We start from the raw sequence: 23072 nt of genomic DNA, 5'->3' as shown, positions 1-23072 counted from the left end.
CAAGTTTTTTTTTCTGCCCCAAAGAGGTCTGTGTCCTTGAACATAAAATACAAATAACCGCTATGCTGTTAATTATTGGCAAATGTCCCATTTTCAACCTAAGGAAATACCATAAAGTAACAGATATACCAACAAAAGGTTACTAGTTAACAGGCATTGCCTGAAAAGAGTATAAAAGAATTTCAGCACGATTTTCCATATTCTGCTTCCACCACTGCCAATAACAAAATAACTAGCAACCATGAAGTGGGTGGAATCAATTTTTTTAATTTTCCTACTAAATTTTACTGAATCCAGAACACTGCATAGAAATGAATATGGAATAGGTGAGATATTTTGTGTTTTTCTTGTCTTTTCTCTATATCAAAATTTTTTAAATTATAAAATTTGCATTAATTTGTCTTGATTTATTTTTCATATTTATTATTCCACATGGAGAAAAAATATTTAACTGATGGATATATTTAAATGAAAGATAAACTTGTAACTTTACAAGAGGTTTACAAAGTTATAGCAGTGTTTAATGGATGAATGGTTTGTATGTTTCATGTTGAATTAATTTTTACACTTTAATTGGTATGCATATTAACTTTGAAAAATTTTACATATATACACACATATATGTACATATATGTGAATATAAATAAAATTTTATATGTGAAGAAGCCAGAATTATGCTCCTTCACATAACTCCCTCAGACTAGTAAAATAGATAAAATCTTTGTTTTTAATACAGAAAAATGGGTCATTATTTGATGGTCTGAAGAAGAAATATTGTGACTGGGATATGAATGGCAAACTGTAGTATAACTATGTTCAAAAGAATGCCTGAAATATATTTTTAACCATTTGACTTTCAGGACAATTACAGCGCTACAGTACAGGCAAAAACCAAACAACTGGAAGACAAAATCTGGATTTTAGTGATAGGTCTACTATAAATTATGCTTGTTAACTTTATTCCTTAGTTTCCTAGTTTTCTTTTCCTCAAGTATAAAATTAAGATGCTTAGGTTATCCCTAATGTTCTTTTAATTCTGAAACTGTACAGTTCTAACTGAAACACAAACATTCATATGTAACAATGATTACTTTCCTGGTTGCAGTTGAAAACACGTTTCATGAAGTTTATTTTGCTTTCCAGCTTCCATATTGGATTCTTACCAATGTACTGCAGAGATAAATTTAACTGACCTGTAAGTTTTGCTTATATAAATGTACTTTAAATGTGTAAAGCAAGGATAAGTAAATACTTAAATAAAATTGGGTACCCCTGTGAGCTCTTAAAAGCACAAAAGCAATTTGGACAATTTCAAGGAAAGTTGCTCATACTGAATATCAACTTGATGTTGAAGAGGTTAAACTGTTGACTAATGTCTTCGACATTAACCTTTCGATTCCTTGAAATCCCATGAGTCAAACCAAATCAGATTTTAGAAACTGAAGATTAGTGTCTGATCAGTGACAGCCATATACTAATTCAGGAATTTTTCTCATCAGTACCAACAGGGTGATATTATAATGTTTTCTTTTCTGTATACTATTTAAATCTTAGCAGCAAACCATAGGTGATAAAATATTCTATTTTCTGTTATTTGTGGAGAGTATGTTAGTCTCTTGGATGTCTTTCCATTCTGCATTTTAAAAATTTCTAACAAAGAATTTAAAGTAGTGTGTTGCTGTTACTCCTTGCACATCCAAACCTGCATAAGGATTGCTTTGAGTCAATCCATGAGCACTGTAGTCTTGGGTTTTAGACCTTGATCCTACTGGGAATAGACACTGTTAGAGGTCTGTCTAATTACCAATTTTTTTTTGCTTAAATTTAAAAGTAACCATAAAGAATATAGATATCCTCAATTATGGGTACATTACAGTAGATGGATGGTCACAGAAGGAGAAATCACTCTTATGGGAAATCCACTTATTTTAGCCTTTAACATCTGTATGTATATTTATGGCAAAAGAAAACAAGAAAAAGACTAAAGTTTCTTCTCGGATGACCTGGAAGCTAATTTTACATAATTTTACAAATCAAATGTCTAAACAGATTACAATATAAATAGAAAACAAAACAAACAAATGAAAAACTATACTTGAGAAAAATAAGCTTGCTACAGGTCTGTTCCTTAAGGATTCACACTATTTTTGTTTCAGGGCTACCATATTTTTTGCCCAGTTTGTTCAAGAAGCCACTTACAAGGAAGTAAGCAAAATGGTGAAAGATGCATTGACTGCAATTGAGAAACCCACTGGAGATGAACAGTCTGCAGGGTGTTTAGAAAACCAGGTGAGTGAATAATTTTAAAAAAGCATTGTGATATTTGACAAAAATTTAGCATGCTGAAGAGAAGATACAAAAATAGCAGTGAAAAATGCATTTAAATATTTGAAGAGCTATTGTATGAAAGAGGGATTAGATTCATTCTGAATTGCTAAAGAGGGCAGAAGAGAACAATAGGTAGTTATTAAAAAGAGACCATATAAATATGATGACTAAGAGCTAAGGTTCTGAAATAAGATTATCTTGATGACTATGGGCATATTAACTTTTTGAGCTTCAGTTTTCTTATCTATAAAATAAGGGATGATAATAGCTCCCATTTCATAGTTAGCATGGAAATTGATATAACAGCAATAGTAGCTAACTTTTATTATACACACAATGTGACTGGCATTATTCTAGGGAGCATAATGTGTATATTGATAATAAAAATATTTTATGACATAGGGGATAGATAGCACTGATGAATCAGAATGGTTGTCCAATGAGTCAAGAGATGCTGGCTGGGGCTTCTGGACAGGATATCAACTTTGCTTACCTATATTTATTTATTAAACATTTAAAATAATCCTTGAAGATATATGCTAATCTTCCAATTGAGGAAGCTGAGGCTCAGAGAATTTAAGTAACTTTCTTAAGGGAACCACCAAATGGCAGAGCCAGGATTTGAAGTAGAGCATCTGGCTTAAAATTGACAGTCTTAGTAGCTTCATTACACTATAACCGTAGTGCATGTAAGATGCATAGCACATCGTTAGGGTTGCCAGGTTTAGCAAACAACAACAAAACATAATACCCAGTTCAATCTGAATTTTAGATAAACACTAAATACTTTTCTTAGTATAAGGATATTTCATTGTAGATGCTCAACAAATAATATTTATTATTTATTTTATCTCAACATAGAAACAAGCTTGATAATGATTAGAACTCTCCAATTATAAAACAACATGCCCAGAGAATACTCTGTTATGGTGGGGTTAATTAGGTGGCTGAAAGACAATGTACCTGGAATATCATAGAAGAGATGCTCCTTTAAGGATATAGTTTAAGTTCTTTCCAACTTTGAAATTTATGAATTGACAAAAATTTCTGTTTTGCATCTCTATTTTTGTCTTGTTCTGATAATCTTTTCAAAATGTGTATAAAAACCAAGAATACATTATCTATTGCAAATTAACAACCAATTAGACGTTCAAGGTAATGTTACAGATCGCTGATTTATTCGTGTAAATTCAAAGGTATGTCTTTTAAATGAGGATTGGGAATTAGAAATCTTATGTAAGCTTTCCAGGATTCTCTAAATATTACTGTAGCAGCTATAAAAGCTACATAAAAGTTCCCTCAGATACATGAAACACATGTATTCCTCGGATGCTTTCTGTGGAATATTGATGCTGTCATCTGAGTTTGGTAAGAGTAAGTCACAGAGGAGGAAACACATATATTTTAAAACATTTTAGCTAAATATGTAATTGTGGCCAAGAAAAGTGTTTTTTTAAAAAATAATTATTTCATTTCAAAATCATTTTTATTTATAATTGAAAATAATGTGCAGTTTTTTATTGTCTTGTAAGGATGGCATGTAAAATGAGCATTTATGTCTGAAATGTGGTATGTCTGTGTGTGTGTGTATATATATATATGTATGTATATACCATAATATATACATATGTATTTGCAATTCCAAAAGTTACATCTTTAATGAGAATCATGAAAATATTATTTTGCTCAGTTTCTTTTTTTATTTAAATTTAAATTTAAAGTTCTGGTGTACACGGGCAGGATGAGCAGGTTTGTTACATAGGTAAATACGTGGCATGGTTGGTTGCTTCACCTACCAACCTGTTGCCTGGGTATTAAGCCCAGCGTGCATTACCTATTTTTCCTAATGCTCTCCCTCCCTGCACTCCACTCCCTGACAGGCCCCAGTGTGTGCTGTTTCCCTCCCTGTGTCCATGAAACATGGTTTATATATTTATAAAAGTTTATATATCCTAGTCCAAATTTTTGATAACACAAAAAGGAAAAACAAAATAATTCAAAATTGGGAAAGAGAAACAAAAGATTGCATGGCTTTTTTCCTTTTATTGTTTGGACATTAAAGTCTCATTTTCCATAAGGCAGCAAAGAAATCTATTTCATCGGGCTGAAACAAAATACATTAGAATTTGTATGGAAAATTTTTCAGAATCTATAGTTCTGATCTTAAACATTAGAAAATGTTTCATGTGTCTTATAGATTTTTAAAGCAAAGTTAGTTGTCTTTCACCAAACATAAAATATTTCTTATAGCTACCTGCCTTTCTGGAAGAACTTTGCCATGAGAAAGAAATTTTGGAGAAGTACGGACATTCAGACTGCTGCAGCCAAAGTGAAGAGGGAAGACATAACTGTTTTCTTGCACACAAAAAGCCCACTCCAGCATCCATCCCACTTTTCCAAGTTCCAGAACCTGTCACAAGCTGTGAAGCATATGAAGAAGACAGGGAGACATTCATGAACAAGTAAGGATCCAGTTTAAAGGTAGATGCAAACCTCAGAAACACAGCAATGGCAAGCCTAATTTAGTATTTTTGCAATGTACTCATGTACTCCCAGTAAGAGGTATAATGTTTCTTTGGTGTTGTGTCTGCTGAGGTCCCAGGCAAGGTAATTAGGAGAGCAACATTCAATGTAACCTGGTTTCCATAGCACGCTAGATGTAGTACAAACCACAGGACAAACCTACCAGAGGTTCCATTAGTCCCTTGAGAGATATACACCTTTTTTTTTCTTTTTACCCATTCTACTCTCAATTTTACCTTGTTCAAGAATATATTAGTATTGCACCAAATTGATGCTTTCCAGAGCCATATATTGGTGTTTTGTGTTCACCTAATTGCCTAGAAATAAAAGTTAGAGATCCAAGCATGGTCAAGCATGGTCAAGATACACAGACATGGCAAAGGTTTACTGAACACTTAGGATGTTGTGGAAACATGTCTGCTTGCACAGAGGATCAGATTAACACTCACAAACAAACTTTGAAGCCTCCTTCTCCTCTTCCTCTTCATTCTTCTTCTTTCCCCCATTTTGTTGATAGGAAATTGAAGGTTGGAAGGCTAAAACAACTGGCTAAGGGCACACAGCTAGTACATTTGACCCCAGGTTCTCTGTTGGAGAAGCCTGTATGTAACTCTTCAGCACTTCTGCCTTCCATGTTACTTCCTAAACCAGGTAAATAGAGAGATTGCCCTTAGAACATCTCTGCTATGGCGACTATCCAGGTGCATAACCCCATTCTGCACTGACAAGGGATAAAATGTCCATCTTTCTGTTGCACTTAGCAGAAGTCTGGCTTTGCTAATCCGTGAAACATATCTGAGTAGGCTTATTGAAAAGGACCTTTTAATAAGAATCATGGTTAGCATGTCTGCCTATTTTCTTCTCATAATAGAATCTGGTACCATCTCTCAGATATTTTTCCCCCCAGGATCTTTAGTGAGGAAAATTTTGACAACATGTGGAAAAAATATGATGATTTTCCCCTTAGGAACACAGTAAAGACAGAGTCAAATGCATTTTGTTGTTGTTGTTATTTGAATCTTTAAATAAATCCCAGTGTCCAGTTCCAAGCAGTAGTAGTCCTATTTTTAGGTGTTTATAAATCTTCTAGCTCTATTTTATTTCACAGATTCATTTATGAGATAGCAAGAAGGCATCCCTTCCTGTATGCACCTACAATTCTTCTTTGGGCTGCTCGCTATGACAAAATAATTCCATCTTGCTGCAAAGCTGAAAATGCAGTTGAATGCTTCCAAACAAAGGTATCATATTTGCGTGGATATCTGAACCAGTACTGTAGTCTATGACTCATTAAAACAAAACAAAGTTAAAAATGAAAACGTGCTTAATTGTGGAGAGTATCGTTTTTGGAATAGAGAAATAGTTCAGCAGTCTGATATTCTTCGAGTGAACAAAACTGGATTTGCTGGTTTTTATTATCTATTCATTAAGTCAACAATAATTTTATTATTAAGGAAGTGAGTTTGATGGGATAAAGAAGGAAAGACAGACAGAAAGAGAGAAAGAGAGGGTGCTATAAATGGGAAGGAGTAAGTGAAAGAAAACGGAGAAAAGGAGGAGCAGAGGAGAGAGAAAAAATGAAGAACTATGATAAATGCTTTATACTCACTGTTTTTTTAAACCTTAGAACAAATTTGAGATGTAAGTATTTTTGTCCTTTAACAAACTAGGAAAGAGGTTTAGAGAAGAAATTTTTTTTTAGGTTTAGAGAGGTAGAATAATATCCACCATTAACTACTTGCTACCAGCAGTCCTATAACAAAAATTTCCTAAGAACTGACTACTCTCAGTGTCAAGCCATGATACAATTGTATTTTTTGTAACTGAGAAGACATTTAAGAAATTAGCAGGCTTCAATTTGTCTTTAAGCTGTTTAAAAGTACAGTTGTTCATTTATGATCCCCAGTATAAAAGTTATGTTTTTGTTTCAAGGTACTTTGAGTAAATTTATCTGGCATAGATGCATATAAACTAACCCAAAAGAATAAATGAGTCAATAATATTCTGCGATAATGTATGACATTTATAATTTTTAGTAAAAAACATATTTTATGGAATTTCATTTTACCTATACTTGTCGTTTTCCTAAATATTAGAGCTTGTAAAGAAAATGTTAGTATATGCTTTCATGACATTTTGTTTCCTCTACATCTAGGCAGCAACAGTTACAAAAGAATTAAGAGAAAGCAGCTTGTTAAATCAACATGCATGTGCAGTAATGAAAAATTTTGGGACCCGAACTTTCCAAGCCATGTAAGTTCAAGCTCTATCTAGGGAAGGCGGTGAGAGCTACAGAACTACCATTTTGCAATTTGGATTCGTTGTTTTAATTGTTGCTGTTTTAGAGAATGAAGACCCCTTTGTGACCTCTTTGATGAGGGCTAATGGGATTACAACCATGAACTCTTAGGATCAGAAGGAAGCTAACGGATAAGTCAGTTTAACACTTACCAAAGCCTAGCTGAGATAATACATAGAAAAGACTTTTAAAGTTTATGTTATTTACCTGTTCTTTAAGACACTTAAGTTCTGGTCTGCCATCAAATTATACCTCATCACTAGACCATATTTTTCTAGCTCTTCTACAAAATAAGTCAGCCTTCACTGAGTGTCATTTAAAACTTTTGCCTTAACAAGAAATTCTTTATATTAATTGTGTTTCTTAATCTTCTATAAGGCTCTTTATAGCATTTATTGCTTCCCATAAAAATATTCCTTTGAGGCAATAATATTAGAATCTAGTGTCAGGAGAAAAGAACATTTTAAATTATATAACTTATTTAAAGTACTCATCAACTCTTTTATGATAAAACATTTCTAGTATATGAAAATATCTGAGCTGCTAATCGAATAGTAGTAAGTATATATATTCAGAGTTTATTTGATTGCTGTTTGGTTAAATAACACGTTAAAGCATACTGTAGACAATGGAAATCTAGAATGAAGTTTTTAGTAATGGAATTAGTTCTAAAGGCTGAAATTTCTTCTTGTAAGAAGTCAGATTTATGCCTTAACTACCCTCCAACTCAGTTAGAAATTGAAAGATTAATTTATGACCTACTTTTAAAAAATTTATCTTAGTAATAAAATAGAAATTGAGATAGTATTATAATACCCTTATCATTTGCTATCCATAAGTGAAAGCTAAGTGGTCTAAATTTATAGAGAAGATCCATCTTTATCAGAAGCAGGAGTAACACTATTTTCTCTAGGAGCAATGGTTTTACAAAGACAACTCTTAAAATTTAATGAAATATGCAGAGGAAACCAGAATTTTTATTTCTTACTTCTTTTTTGGCCACATTACTCTCTTGGCACACTGGTATGCCTGAAATGTTTAATCTGTTCCACTTTCTTGTCCCATTTCATTGATTTGCACATACGCCTCCTTTCCTGGATTCTCAGAAGTATTTTTTACCCCAGTAAAACATGGTTCTCATTTTCATGGAATTTTCCATTTCTTAATTGTTTATCCTTTTAAAGTTTTATGTCCACTCAATACAAACGCTCAGCATCAGGGTTGAATGGCAAAAATAATTTACCTTAATTCTTAAGACATGTTTTAGGAAAAGATAAATTATTTCTAAACCATTTGTGGGGCCAGCTCACAGTTTACAGAGCTACCACCTTGAAAGTTACGGCTGGAATCAAGCCTTAAAACATGTTTCCTTTTCTTTTTAAACAACAAGGGAATTTCAGTCATTTCTCTTTGAAACTTCTACTGTAGTAATACTCTATAAATTCTATTTTATTTTGACAGATAACCAAGAAATTAATTTCTAATTTCTTTTTTTTCCCTAGAACTGTTACTAAACTGAGTCAGAAGTTTACCAAAGTTAATTTTACTGAAATCCAGAAACTAGTCCTGGACGTGGCCCATGTACATGAGCACTGTTGCAGAGGAGATGTGCTGGATTGTCTGCAGGATGGGGTGAAGAGTCTTGCTTCTTAAAAAAGATGATTTTCACTCCCTTTTCTTTCTTTTCGTCTCATTCTAAAAGGGAGAGTTGTTTGACTTGAATTGGTTACAGAGTATGTAAACTAGGTGACTCCTTAAATTTGCAGAATTCTCGATAGCAAAACTTAAACCATCTTTTGTTGATCCTGGCTTTCACTTTAGCTATACCCCTTTTTGTGAAACAAAGGCCCATCTATTTCTTACTTCTAAAAAAACCATGGGAACTTCTCAGAAGGCTTCTCCATAGTTACTTGGAGGACGGGCGGAAACTAAGTTTTAATGTATTTATTTTTTCATTCATTTATTCTTTCATTTGACAAATAAATATATATTAAATACTTTCTATCTGCTAGCCGCTATGACAGACACTTGTTGTAAAAGCACAGGCTGACCTCGAGGAATTCACAGTCTGATAGGAGAGATAAGACAGTGACCTCCTTGGAGTTAGGGACTGCCTTGGTTTACTGTTATCTCCATAGCACAATGCCTGGCACATGGAAGGCATTCTATAATAGTTTGTTAAATGAACGAATACAATAAAAATAGCAGAAGTAACTGTCCTACCAGGTAAAAAGCTAGCCATGCCAAAGACAAGTGTGAATAAAGTGGTCTCGGAGAATTAGAAAACAAAATTTAAAAAACCCAGCAACAGTTTCTTGAGTGTGCTCTAGTCAGTGGTGACTTAAGCAGTGTGGCATTGGCTTATTTTGGCTAACCCTAGACTTCCTAGATTTTACAAGAGAGGACTGTTGACCCTCAGATTACTCTGTCTCTGTGGGCTCCATGACACACCAAAGAGATTAAAATCCAAGGAGCTTAAAAATTACTGCTCTTAGGTACTCAAATGGCTTGATAACCAGCACGTGACTATGGTTTCCAGAAGGCTGAAAGTGAAGATAAAATGCTCATTTCAGCCCACTCCGATGGCAATTCAGTGAGATGCTTGAAGTAAGCAAGAAGCCGAGGCTGCAGGGGAGGCCTGAGAGTGACAGTCCCTGAGGAGCTGGGGAAGAAGTGGGAGGAGGCAGCCTGGCAGGCGACTGTACTACTTTACTTGTTTTTCTTCTAGAAGTATCGCATACTGGGAAAACCAACAAGAAGTATTTTGTTTTTCTTTGAGCTCAGTTTTCCCATTTTGAACGGACAATTTTACTGTTTCTCGTTGTCATTTTTAAAAAGTTAGTTTTTTCAATTTTTGGAGCTCATAACCACCCTTTTCCTTTAAAGTGGAAACATTAATTTCAGCATGATATGTAAGTTGGATTTTGATAGCTGAATAATGGGTTCTAATTATCTTTGCTGAGAATGTACAGAATTTTCAGTCCCATGACAGGTATATATGTAAGCCCTGCCTCTCTCTGGCCACTTAGGTGCATTGCCATTTTATTATCTATAGACTGCCCTCTGAAGGTCATAGTCAGTCACTGCAGTATGTTCTGATAAAGATGATTATCATTCTTACGGAATTTCTCATGGAGCAGAAAGTTTGCTCTCCATGTTATGATACCAGTTGCAAGTGTTGTTTAGGGGCAAATTTGAATGCTAATAGAAATATATATAGCAACATGCATCCTATTTTATTTGAGCACATTTCCCTCTTATTTGTAAAGGTTTTCAATTAAAATAACATAGGGTTTAGCTTACAACTATGGAAAGAAGAATTGAACAAACAGGTAAGTGGAAAGGAACGAGAAAAGGCAAAAGTGGGGAGAAGGCACTAAAACGGGAGACAAGTTAAAATGTCTTCTTTCTTCTTCTTTCCTTCCTCCTTCCCCCATCCCTCTCTACTTCCCTTTCCCCTTCCTTCTTTCCTGGCCTTTTTTCTTTCTTTCTTTGTTCCCTTCTCCCTCCCTCCCCTTTCTTCCTTTTTCTAAAGCTGGCTTTGAGATCCTTTATTAAAGAATAAATCTTTAAAACTTATACTTTATTTTCCATGTTGCAGGAAAAAATTATGTCCTACATATGTTCTCAACAAGACACTCTGTCAAACAAAATAACAGAATGCTGCAAACTGACCACGCTGGAACGTGGTCAATGTATAATTCATGCAGAAAATGATGAAAAACCTGAAGGTCTATCTCCAAATCTAAACAGGTTTTTAGGAGATAGAGATTTTAACCAATTTTCTTCAGGGGAAAAAAATATCTTCTTGGCAAGGTAACACACTCTGTAAATGCATGTCCATACAAGTAAAAATGGTTATGTGACTGACAGATTTGCGTTGTTGAAATGGAGAGTGATGATTATGGTTTTTGAGTTCAATATGTGAGGATATTTGGCTAGAATGTTCTGAGCCAAAATAGATTTCAGTAGATAACCAGGGAATAAGTAATGGGATTTGGTGTTTAACGGTGAAGCGTTCACCACTGTGACTCATTAACTGCCTTGCTTATGAAGCTGAATTTTATTTCACATCAATTTCTCTGGAATCAGAAGCATTGTCATCCTGTAAAGATTACTCATATCAAGGCCACCATTGGACTCTCAAATAGGATATGGATATTTTTGTAATAAGAAGAGTTCATGATTAAGAATGAACTCTTGCTACGCATGTTAAAAAAAAAACTTTTCTCCAAAAGATAACACAATAGATAATGCTAGATAGAAGACCTTTCATAGGAACAGCTTATTGGCTATGTATTAAATACATGTTTTATATTTTTTAAGAAAATCAAAACATGTTTAGAGACATTTGCAGTACAGTAGTTTGTTTTAATACAATTCATAGGTCACGTTCTCACTCTATTTGCCTTTAAGGGAAGAAAGCAATCAAGTTAATACGTTTTCCTTCATTGTATAGTATGTAACTATGGACACTATTAGAGGAGGGATTTGTGCAGCACTTAGGACATTATACTTGATAATTTCCAAGGGTCTTTCTAGATTTAAAAGTCTGATTCTAACGTAGTAATAAAAATAAAGGCCCAATTTTCTCTTTAATATTGCCTGAAGATATTACTCTATTATTGCATTAAAATTAAACATTCACACATTGTTTGCACTGCTAAATAAAATTATGTAAGCTAGAATAAAGTTCAGATTTAGGAGACACATAGTGACAACTGATTGGTGACAGAACTAATCCTATAATCTGGGAATACGGTTAGTAAAGTCAAGAATTACCTTTAAGTTTACACATCCATGCACATCTAAATCTAATTGTTTAATAGAAGCAGTTCTTCAGTTGCAAAGGTTCTTTGCAGTAGAATTTTCTCAGCCAGGAATGATCTTCCCCCAGATACTTGCATGGCTTCTTTCACTCAGCTGATCTCTGTTCTGATATCAGCTGCCTAGAGAGAATTTTCTTGACCACACACAAAGTTAGTGGTCTCTCCACCTTGGGTATCATCCTTTTTTCTCTTTTTCATCTTTATTTATTTTCATTGATTTATTGCTAACTGAAATGAGATGGCCTATTTCTTGTTTATTTGTTCTGCCTCCCTATAATGTGTGCTTTTCAGAGGGCAGGTATTTATCTTACACATCATTGAGTCCGTTCTGCTTAAAGCAATGCTAGCAAAGAGTAAACACTGGAAAAATATTTGTTGAATAAATGAATATAAAGTCCGTAATTGAAAAGTCAAATTGAGAGATGCAGGAGAAAACAAAAAGCCATTTTACAGGACAATTTGAAGGATCACAGTCTGTATTAACAGTTTTGCCATTCATATAATTCAAATCATATTTGATTTTCAGGTTTATTTATTTGAATTTAACTTCCACATGCCATATTATATAGGAATAACTGGAGAAGTGATGGCTCCTTTTGTCTCTTAGTTCCAATAACTTGAAATATTTTTCTCCACATATTTCAGTTTTGTTCATGAATATTCAAGAAGACATCCTCAGCTTGCTGTCTCAGTAATTCTAAGAGTTGCTAAAGGATACCAGGAGTTATTGGAGAAGTGTTTCCAGACTGAAAACCCTCTTGAATGCCAAGATAAAGGAGTAAGTTGCTCTAGAATTTTAGGGGAGTATGAAAAACTAGATTGATATCATCTGTTAAAAATGCTGTTTGTTTGAAAGCCTCTAGTTGTTAACTAGTTGTTAGCTAGTTATATATATTAACTGGTTGTCTAGATATTACGCTGTTATTAACTAGCAGCCAGCAGCTAGTGGCTTGCTTTAGAAATAAAAATGTTAATCGCTTCTCAGCCTTTTGGCTAAGATCAAGTGTAGAAATAAAAATGTTAACCAAAAGTTCTTTGATCCACAAATAAAGGTAGTATTCATTATTCATTTTTGGATAACTTCAGAAAGGCAAGAATTTGGTACAGAAAGAACTGTAACCATTTATCCAAAGATTGAGTTTTGCCATTAAATGATTTTGTGATTCATAAAGTGTTAAACTTAATCTCCCCAAAATCCATTTTCTTTAATTATCAAAATTTACACTTTACCATATTTAATATTAAAAAATCTCTGATTGGTTTTATAATAGTATATAATATTGATCAATTTTATATACAAAGTTATGCATCCAAGAAAAGAAAAATGTATATGTAATAATTCTTCATTTTCAGGAAGAAGAATTACAGAAATACATCCAGGAGAGCCAAGCATTGGCAAAGCGAAGCTGCGGCCTCTTTCAGAAACTAGGAGAATATTACTTACAAAATGCGTATGTTTTTGTAAACAGTATTTTTAGTGAATTAAAATTATTAAAGAGAATGTAGTCTTCCCCATTCTCCTCCTTTGGAAGCAACAAGAATGACCTGTGAGGTCTGATCTGTGGTATTGACTTTAAGTTCCCCATACTGTGCAAATTTTTGCAGTAAAGATATCCATTCTGTCATAGTCTGTCCTAGTTAAAGCACCAAAAGATCACAGTTAAAATCAATGAAGCTCCGAGGTTGAGAATACAAGTCAGGCTTCTGCCTGGAGTTTGCTTTTTCATTGTGATATGCTTCTATAATAGCAGTACAGGGAGTGGTTGTTAGAGTAAATGCATCTCAAAAGTTGGTTCAAATACCATGTAGATGAAACAAATGAGCTGACCTCATGTCTTCTGGCATGAGAGAAGAGAGTCTGTGAGAAGAAGCAAGGCGGCTAAAAACTCATGAATGACTCAGCAGGACTTAGTTAAAAAATGCTTCTTTCAGGTTTCTCGTTGCTTACACAAAGAAAGCCCCCCAGCTGACCTCATCGGAGCTGATGGCCATCACCAGAAAAATGGCAGCCACAGCAGCCACTTGTTGCCAACTCAGTGAGGACAAACTATTGGCCTGTGGCGAGGGAGCGGTGAGTGTCTGCTTGGTTTAGTCCCATCTCATTTCTGCCCTGTTTGACTTGAAATAGCCTCATAATTCCCCTCTAGGGAAGACGGTAAAAACCAATGTAGAGATGGCCTTAGGAGGCTTGTTTGATTATTCACGGTTGGAGGGGTGTGAGAACCCAGCTCTGGATGGCTGGCATGTGGCTATGCTTCCTATTCCTCCAGGGTGGCTGGTGGAAGTGCAGCCAGTTTAGTCAACAACATCTGAGCCAACTTTATATATCGGAAAGACAGAATGACCAACATGTAACTCATAATTCATAACAATTCATAATTCATAACTTCAAATCATAATTTCTGCTTTTTGTTCACATTCTTACTTTGATGTTTTAAAAAAGCTTTATCTTTGATTGATTAAAATTAGTCATGCTATTTTAGCCATATTTATATTTTCACCTTTTGTAGTATAATATTATTATTATGACATCAGGAATAATTTGTTCCCTTTCTCAGGGTATAGGGTACAGTGCAGGATAAGTATTATGTTCTGAATAGTAAAATGACTTTCGAGTCAGTAATGCCAGTATTCTTTACTTCCTAATGTCACTAGTATCATACATAAGATTACAGGATGAATTAAAAATATTTTTCCTATAAAGTCATAATTGCAAATGAAATTGTCTAACTATTTTATCCCTTTTCCTCTTTTTCATAATGGGGAGTTATTTGCTGTTAGTCTTCATGTCGTAAATTTTTTCCCCAAAGGTTAAGAGTAAAGGGAGAGTTCTTGTGATTAAATGTCACCTCAATTGTTTGTTGAATTCCCCATGCTGGGAGGCTGCAGGGATGCAGGATGGTGTAATGGTTCAGAAGTGTATGTTCCGGAGGCCACCAGCCAACAACCGCATTCTACTTTCAGTATTCTTTAGTTGTATCACAGTGGGAGAGCAACTTATGTCATTAAGCTTGGGTTTTTTCATCTGACATTTGAGAATACAAATTATACCACCGTCATACGACAGCTGTTTTAAACAAGATAATCTGCATAACTCACACAGCACTAGTCTGACAGATAAAGTGCACACAAAACATATTATTTCTTATTACAAGTTATTACTAGGTGATTAAGAAATATCTCCTAAGTAGGCAAGGTAGCAAGATTCTACATTAGGAAAGTCTTAAAATCCCACAAAATTGGTTCTACTTCTTTTCAATTAGGATGATATATTAGCTGCAAGTGTATACATGTGTATATGTATGTGAATAAAAGGGGTAAGTTTGTGCTATTCTTACCTTCGGATAGTGATTATCAAAAGAAAAATGGAAAGTTCAACTAAATACACATGGGAAACATAAAGGCAGAGACATTTTTGTCCTTTAGAAGTGTGTATGTAACTGGAAGCATGTTTCAAATAGCTGACACAAATAGCTAAATGACTATCCTCAACATCACATATGGACCATCTGCTACTACATGCTAAGGCTTAGCCCAAACAAATGGGTAAATCCTGGAATTTACAATATAATGTCACATGATCCTACATAGCAAATTTTCCTGTAATATTAATTATAAATTGCTGGGCATTAGAAATTATTGCAGCAGTTTTCTGAAAAACTGAACCAACTTTGTGACTAATGCCCAATCTCCTTACTTTTTTTTCTCATTCTCCTAACCAGGCTGACATTATTATTGGACACTTATGTATCAGACATGAAATGACTCCAGTAAACCCTGGTGTTGGCCAGTGCTGCACTTCTTCATATGCCAACAGGAGGCCATGCTTCAGCAGCTTGGTGGTGGATGAAACATATGTCCCTCCTGCATTCTCTGATGACAAGTTCATTTTCCATAAGGATCTGTGCCAAGCTCAGGGTGTAGCGCTGCAAACGATGAAGCAAGAGTAAGAAACTGTTACTTGCTAGCATGGAAAAGAATGATAACCCCAAAGAGTAACTGAGACTTCTACCTCGCTCACCTAACACTATTGGCCTCACTAACAGAGCGTTACTCCCAAAGCACTTAAAATGCCTTTGAAAATAGTTTTGTCTCAGTGTCTTCACAGTCTCATTGGGGAAGCAGGTCTAGAAAAATTGACGAGGGTGGGCAATTTCCTGTTTGTAAAAATAATCTCTGTTGTAACTGTTATTGTGATATGTATTTGGGGGTTGAGGAAAAGTGGGCAATCTATTCTGAGGAATTAGAGTGTATCTTTGCAGCAAATTTGGGTACTTCCATTCCAAGCAAAGGAAACACATCACTGAATCTTTTTTTACACTATTTACACTTTGAAGAGAATAACCATCTTATTTAATTCAACCATGCAGTTTGGGTGTTAAGAAATGACATGTACATTTCAGTTCATTGTGGGAGCTCTTTTGTAATGGTGATGGTCATGCTTATGTTCTTCAAACTCCCATGCATTTTAATCCTCACTTGTTTTGTAAATAGTCTTCCTTCATTGGAAAACCCATTCTTCTCTTTTTTCCTCTATCACAGTCTGAGGTATGTTTCACGGTATGATAAGAATGTTGCCCCTTCTGGCAAGCTTTTTCTATTGCTCTGGTCTAAGTCCAACATGAAAGGCTTGCTAAATGAGCAGTGCAGGCAATTAGTGCTGCCAGTGCCCAGATAAGGGGTGTGATAACTGGATGGGCAGGATTCGGAGATCTGGGTCTTTGAGTGTAGATAAGACACAGTTAAGAAGAGAGGACAGGAAAGGATATTCCTGGGGGATGGGGGGAGATTGCCTTCCACTACACATAAGTATGGTCAAGTATGAAATAGTGTTTTATCCACAACCTGCACAACTCCAGGCTGGTGGAACACTTGGCATGTTTTCAGCCTCAGTCTTTCTACTGAAAGTACTAGAAAAGGTGTGTGTGGTCAGTCTGGTGATAGGTTGATGGAGTAAGGGTTTAGGCTCTGTAAATTCTCTACTAGGAAGGCTGTAGAAAAATAGCATTGCATAACAGACTTCTCTTGTATTTTGTTTTGTTTTAAATCACAGGTTTCTCATTAACCTTGTGAAGCAAAAGCCACAAATAACAGAGGAACAACTTGAGGCTGTCATTGCAGATTTCTCAGGCCTGTTGGAGAAATGCTGCCAAGGCCAGGAACAGGAAGTCTGCTTTGCTGAAGAGGTACACGCAGCTCATTTCATACTCAAAATACTTACTATGGAATTTTCTGTAGTGGATAATGAAAGGAAGACCCTACAAATTTATAACTTTAAAATATTTTCAGAGATATTTAAATTTCATTGAGATGCAGATTGAAGGATTCTATAAGATTTAAAAAATAATCACATTTTCTTACTTAATATTAGGAAGAATTATAATATTAAAATATATTAATAGAATTAGTAATTTTAATTTATTTCCTAGTAGAGAAACCCATAAAGTGAATGTATAAATAATTGATGGTAATTTAGATAGTTTCTGGCCTAAAATTGATCAATTCAGCTAAATGGATTAAAGGATTTAATAGCAAATTAATTATGCAAACAGAGTATTAGGAGTCTATTTGTAGAAAATGTTTTTGAACTCATTTAGAAGCTTGCTTTTGTACATCAACAGAGTAGTACTTAGGAGTTGTTTTAATTACATAGTAATTTTAGCTGGATAATTAGCCAGATTTTCTTTAACCAGGGGATTCTACCTAACATTTAAAAAAATTACCTTCTTTCAGCTTTATTGAGGCATGATTGACAAATACAAATTATATATGTTTAGGGTGAACATGTGATGTTTCAATATATTTATACATTGTGAAATGATTATCACAATCAAGATAATTGGCTAAATTTTACAAATCTTTAGTTTGTATTGCTACATATATTTCAATATAGCAACACTATACTTTAAAAAGATATTCTATAACTTAGCGTTTTTGTCAATTTTACCTTTCTCACCATGTAAAATGCAAAGACAGATATATTTAGAAATGTAGAGTTTTTCTATAAATAATATAATTAGATGCATTTGAGTGTGTGCACTTACCAGTATATATGTGTGTTTTTGGTGGGATCAGGTAGGGTGGGACATAGATAACCAAATTAGATAAAACTCGTGAAACAGATTTGATGTGAAGCATTTCTGAAAAACATGACACAAGAAGATTAATGTTCTCTAATCTGAGAAGACATTTATTTAGATATAGAGAACATAAACAAATAGTAGCAGTGCTTTATCTGCAAACCTTTTAATTTCTAATAACTTGTAATTTGTAGAGGAAGGGGAAAGATTGAGTGAGAATAGGCATTGATTTGGAGATTGTTATAGAAGAAAACTGTTGATGTGAAAGAATATTGTTTTCTCCCTGGCTTTTACTATCCCAGGTTGTTGGCATCAGAGATGTGTTTCTTCATTTTTAACTTAGTTAATCTACAAACCTATGAATTCACCCTGGATTGTAGAGTGTTAACTGTATAATTGGTATAATAATCCATTTCTTTATCTGATTATGTTTATTCTTAATTTTCAGGGACAAAAACTGATTTCAAAAACTCGTGCTGCTTTGGGAGTTTAAATTACTTCAGGTAACAAAACATTCAGACAAGCCTGAATACAATGTTGTTTCTCCAGAAATATCAATCCATAATGAGATAGATCATGAGGAGTGCCATTAATTCTCTTAAAAGTACATGGAATTTAAAAAAAAGTTTATTTTAAAAACACTTGAATAAAATTATGCACACAATGTTAAATTAGTGGCTCAACTATGCAAAATCCTTTTTGGTTATTTAAAAGACTTCAACAAATGCTATCAGAAGACTTTCCTATGTATCCAATATTTCTCTGATATAAAATAATAGAACCAGTTACTTACTGCACCTATTAGTTTAATTAGTATTTAATATATTTTTGCTCATATTGCAGGGGAAGAGAAGACAAAACGAGTCTTTCATTCGGTGTGAACTTTTCTCTTTAATTTTAACTGATTTAACACTTTCTGTGAATTAATGAAATGATAAAGACTTTTATGTGAGATTTCCTTATCATAGAAATAAAATATCTCCAAATGTTTCCTTTTCCAAGTTTGCTTATTTATGAAAAGTTATCGATAATTTCTTTAGTTTTATATACCATTGTCTGAAGCAGATTCTGTTAAAATAGCATTAAGTATTGGTTATTATAGGAGATTAAAGCTATCCAAGGATGGATTTACAGCACTAGATCACTTGGTGAACTGAAAAATATTCCCAAGTTAAACACTATTTGATGCTACCAGGGCATTTTGTTTATTAAATGACCATCACTGAAGTATTCTAACAGATAATCTGGAGATGAGAAAAGAAATTATTATTCTTCTGTGGGATCTAGGAAAATTTAACATCTACTTTTTTTCTCAATCTTGTTCAGTTCTCTATTCACAGACATTTTAAAACATAAGAATATTTCAGTTTTGATTGAATATAATTAATATTTTCATCAATTAAATTTTTATTCCACAAATGTTTATTAAGCCCTCACTGAGTTCCAGGCCTTGGGCTGGGTACAGTCACTGTTCTCCAGTCGCTTCAGTAGAGAAGGAAGCAACACAATAATGATGCCTCAGATTATGACCACAAGGAGTTGACAACAAATTGTTGAGGGAACGAAAGGGTGGGTGACATCAGTTCTGACTGGAAAAGGTGCCATAAATGTTTAAGAAGAGTCTTAGAAAATGAATGAGCATTCATCAGTTCAAGTAAAAGAGAAGGCAATTTTATGAAAGAGGAAAACATGGTCAGAGGTACTGGGTATGACAAAGTATGATGAATAGTTTTAGAGGAGTACAGGGTAGGTAGGAAGGGTAGAGATGTAGAATGTCAGGCAGGAAGTGGAAGCTATGAAGGGCTAATCCAGACTCTCAGGGCTCTATTCTAAAGAGGTTGGACAATATCTTATGAGTACAGAGGACCAAAGTGATAGCTAAGCAGAGGTGTGCTATTAATAATTAGCTTTGAGGAAGATAATCTATGAGATATGGAGCATGGGCAATGGAGCAGGGAAAAGGGTAGAGAGGGGCAAAGTCAGCAAGAGGTGACAAAAAGACCATTCCACCAGGAGGGAAGCTGTTTATCTTATTAGCTTTGAATAGAAATCTAAAAATTACATGCATACTTTGGCCTGGGCTCTGGGAGAAAACAATGGCTTTAGAGCAATAAACTGTGCTTTTGGTTCTTCTTCTCTTTTTTTTTTTTTTGAGTTGGAACCCGCTATGTTGCCCAGCTGGTCTCAAAATCCTGGGCTCAAAAGATCCTCCTACCTTGGCCTCCTGAGTAGCTGGGACTAGAGACATGAACCACTACACCTAGCCCTTTTAGTTCTAACTAGATTGCTTTCTACTTGACATTTTTCTTTCCATTGTACTGCAACATCTATGAACTTTGTCTGATTTTGGTGTAATTCTAAAAGGTATTAATTTAAAGATCACAATAAAATAAAATCACGTTCAATATAAAAGCATTAAACTGGAAAATGCTTTATTTTTTTAAGGGAAAAGCACAATGAAGGTAAAACTGTTAGGGAAATTCGTGAGTCAAATAATATTTTGTTGAAATATATAAAGAAAAAAATGATTGGAGGCAGAAGGATAAATTGACATAAGTACAATTGTAAATTGGGGATTTTTAAAAATTTATTTTATTTATTTATTTATTTTTTTGAGACAGAGTCTCGCTGTGTTGTCAGGCTGGAGTGCAGTGGTACAATCTCGGCTCACTGCAAGCTCTGAATCCCTGGTTCAAGCGATTCTCCTGTCTCAGCCTCCTGAGTAGCTGGGATTACAGGCACGCACCACGACACCCAGCTAATTTTTGTATTTTTAGTAGAGACGGGGTTTCACCATGTTGGCCAGGCTGACCTCGAACTCCTGGCCTCATGATCTGCCTGTCTCGGCCTCCCAAAGTGTTGAGATTATAGGCATGAGCCACTGCACCCAGCCAAATTGGAGATTTTAAAACATCTCTACCTCATTAACAGAACAAGTTAGGCAAATAACAAATAATGACTCGGGGTATTAAACTGCTGTAGTCAGGATTACCAACAACTTTCACACTGCAAAATCCAATAGTGGATTCTTAGTCTTTAGCTTATCTGAGTTCTCTCAGTAGCATTTGACACAATTGATCACTCTCTTTTCCTTGAAACATTTTCCTCACTTGGTGTTCGGACTTTCTTCCAACCTCATTGGCTGTTTCACCTCAATCTTCTTTGCTGTGTCCTCCTAACTCTTTGACCTCTAAATGTTGGAGTGTCCCAGAACAGTTCTTCCTTGACTGAAATTCACTCTTCCAGACTCAGTGCATTAAATGCCATCTAGATGTTGACAACACATGTTTATAGCTCCAGCCTGGATTTTTTCCTTGACTTACAGGCCCTTATATCAGCTTCCTTCCTAACATCTCCATGCTGATAATGTATAGACAACACAAACTTAGCACATTACAAATTGAATGTGAATCTACTCCTTGTCCCAAATTTGTACCTCCATCTTGTCTATCTGTCTGTTTTTACGAGTCAGACATTTTGGATTTATTGATGACCCCTCTCTTGCATATCACCCACACATTCAATCTATGAGCAAAGCTTGTCGGCTCTACCTTTAAAAAGTATCCAGAATTTGACTATTTCTCAATACTTTGGTACGAGTCACAATCATATGCCTCACTGGGGTTATTGCAATTGATTCCTAATTGGTCTTTTTACAAGTGACCTTGCTCCACCCTCAACCCTATTCTCAAAAGTGAACATTATGTCACTTTTCCACTCAAAATCCTCTAGTGGCTTCCCACCTCTCTCAGAGTAAAATGCAAAGTCTGTCCAATGACCCTACATGATAATATCTTTCTGACCTTTTTTGTTACTCCTCTGATCAGGTACAGAGGTCTCCCTGCTGCTCTTCAAGTTACCAATCAATGTCCTGCTCAGGGTTTTGCCCTCATGGCCCTTCTGGCTTAGAAGACCCTCAGATATGTGTGAGGCTCACTTCATCACCAACTTCAAGCTTCTACTCATAGTTATCTGCTAAATGATGATGTTTTCCTCAACTACCTTATTTTAATTCAGAAATGCCATTCCCAGTCCCCACAACACTTATCACCATCTGACAAACACTAGATTTTACTTCTTTATTTTCCGTCTACCTCACTAGAGTGTAAGCTCCATGAGAACAGTAACTTTTGTCTCCTTTGTTTACTTCGGCTATCTTCAGCATATAGAACAGTGCCTGAAACTTAATAGGCATTCTAGAAATATTTATTTGAGTATGTGGAGGAATACTACATGCCATGGGCTATATTTTCTTATAAGGTGGTGAAACTAGAGGGGTTGTTAGCTTCCTCTAATAAAATTTTTTTCTAGAGAAAAAAAAAAAGCACAGGCCTAAGAAATTAACATAAAAACCATAAGATACAACTGAGGATGTTAAAGATGTGTGTGTGTGTGTGTGTGTGTGTATGCATGTGTATGTGTGTGTAGGCATGTGTGTGTGTGTATTGTGTAGAATGAGAATTAGGGAGTGGTGGCATTCTAGAATAGCTGGCTTGAAAGAGGGTGGGTAGGTTTGGGGGATAGATTTTAACTTGTGCTTTTGTCTATACACTAAATTACAACGAAGACTGCCACTTGCTTCACTGCCACTGTGAAGCATAAATCAGAAGGAGTAGCTCAAATTGCTTGGTGACTACAGGATAATATTGGGATAAGGCTAAACTCCAGCTGGGGCAAAAGACTGGTGAAAACAGCTGGGTGCAGAACAGCTACTGTTAAAAATTAAGTCTTCCAATCTCTTTATTTTATTTTATTTATTTATTTATTTATTTATTTATTTATTTATTTTTTGTATTATACTTTAAGTTTTAGGGTACATGTGCCCAGCAATCCCATTACTGGGTATATACCCAAATGATTATAAATCATGCTGCTATAAAGACACATGCACACGTATGTTTATTGCGGCACTATTCACAATAGCAAAGACTTGGAACCAACCCAAATGTCCAACAATGATAGACTGGATTAAGAAAATGTGGCACATATACACCATGGAATACTATGCAGCCA

General features: G+C 34.9%; 1 protein-coding gene across 1 annotated transcript; it reads left to right on the top strand.

The window, feature by feature from the left end:
• Window positions 1–241: 241 nt before the first annotated feature.
• AFP (alpha fetoprotein) lies at window positions 242–19040 on the top strand. Its single transcript, XM_034958067.3, has 15 exons — window positions 242–326; window positions 1144–1195; window positions 2157–2289; window positions 4579–4790; window positions 5960–6092; window positions 7007–7104; window positions 8653–8782; window positions 10752–10966; window positions 12625–12757; window positions 13333–13430; window positions 13912–14050; window positions 15702–15925; window positions 17033–17165; window positions 18508–18562; window positions 18903–19040. The coding sequence occupies exons 1-14, from the start codon at window positions 242–244 to the stop codon at window positions 18550–18552; spliced, it is 1830 nt and encodes a 609-aa protein (XP_034813958.2). The 3' UTR covers window positions 18553–18562; window positions 18903–19040.
• Window positions 19041–23072: the final 4032 nt, after the last annotated feature.

The sequence above is a fragment of the Pan paniscus genome, chromosome 3, assembly GCF_029289425.2.
Source record: "Pan paniscus chromosome 3, NHGRI_mPanPan1-v2.0_pri, whole genome shotgun sequence".
In the NCBI taxonomy this organism is placed as follows: Eukaryota; Metazoa; Chordata; class Mammalia; order Primates; family Hominidae; genus Pan; species Pan paniscus.
The sequence above is the reverse complement of the archived record's forward strand: the minus strand, read 5'-3'. Positions and strand labels throughout refer to the sequence as shown.

Bases quoted from the DNA above. Each gene is read 5' to 3' on its own strand.
- AFP (XM_034958067.3), top strand. From the start codon at position 242: ATGAAGTGGGTGGAATCAATTTTTTTAATTTTCCTACTAAATTTTACT. The intron at 2,290-4,578 runs GTGAGTGAATAA...TATTTCTTATAG, and splicing joins CAGGGTGTTTAGAAAACCAG to CTACCTGCCTTTCTGGAAGA. The intron at 4,791-5,959 runs GTAAGGATCCAG...TTTATTTCACAG, and splicing joins AGGGAGACATTCATGAACAA to ATTCATTTATGAGATAGCAA.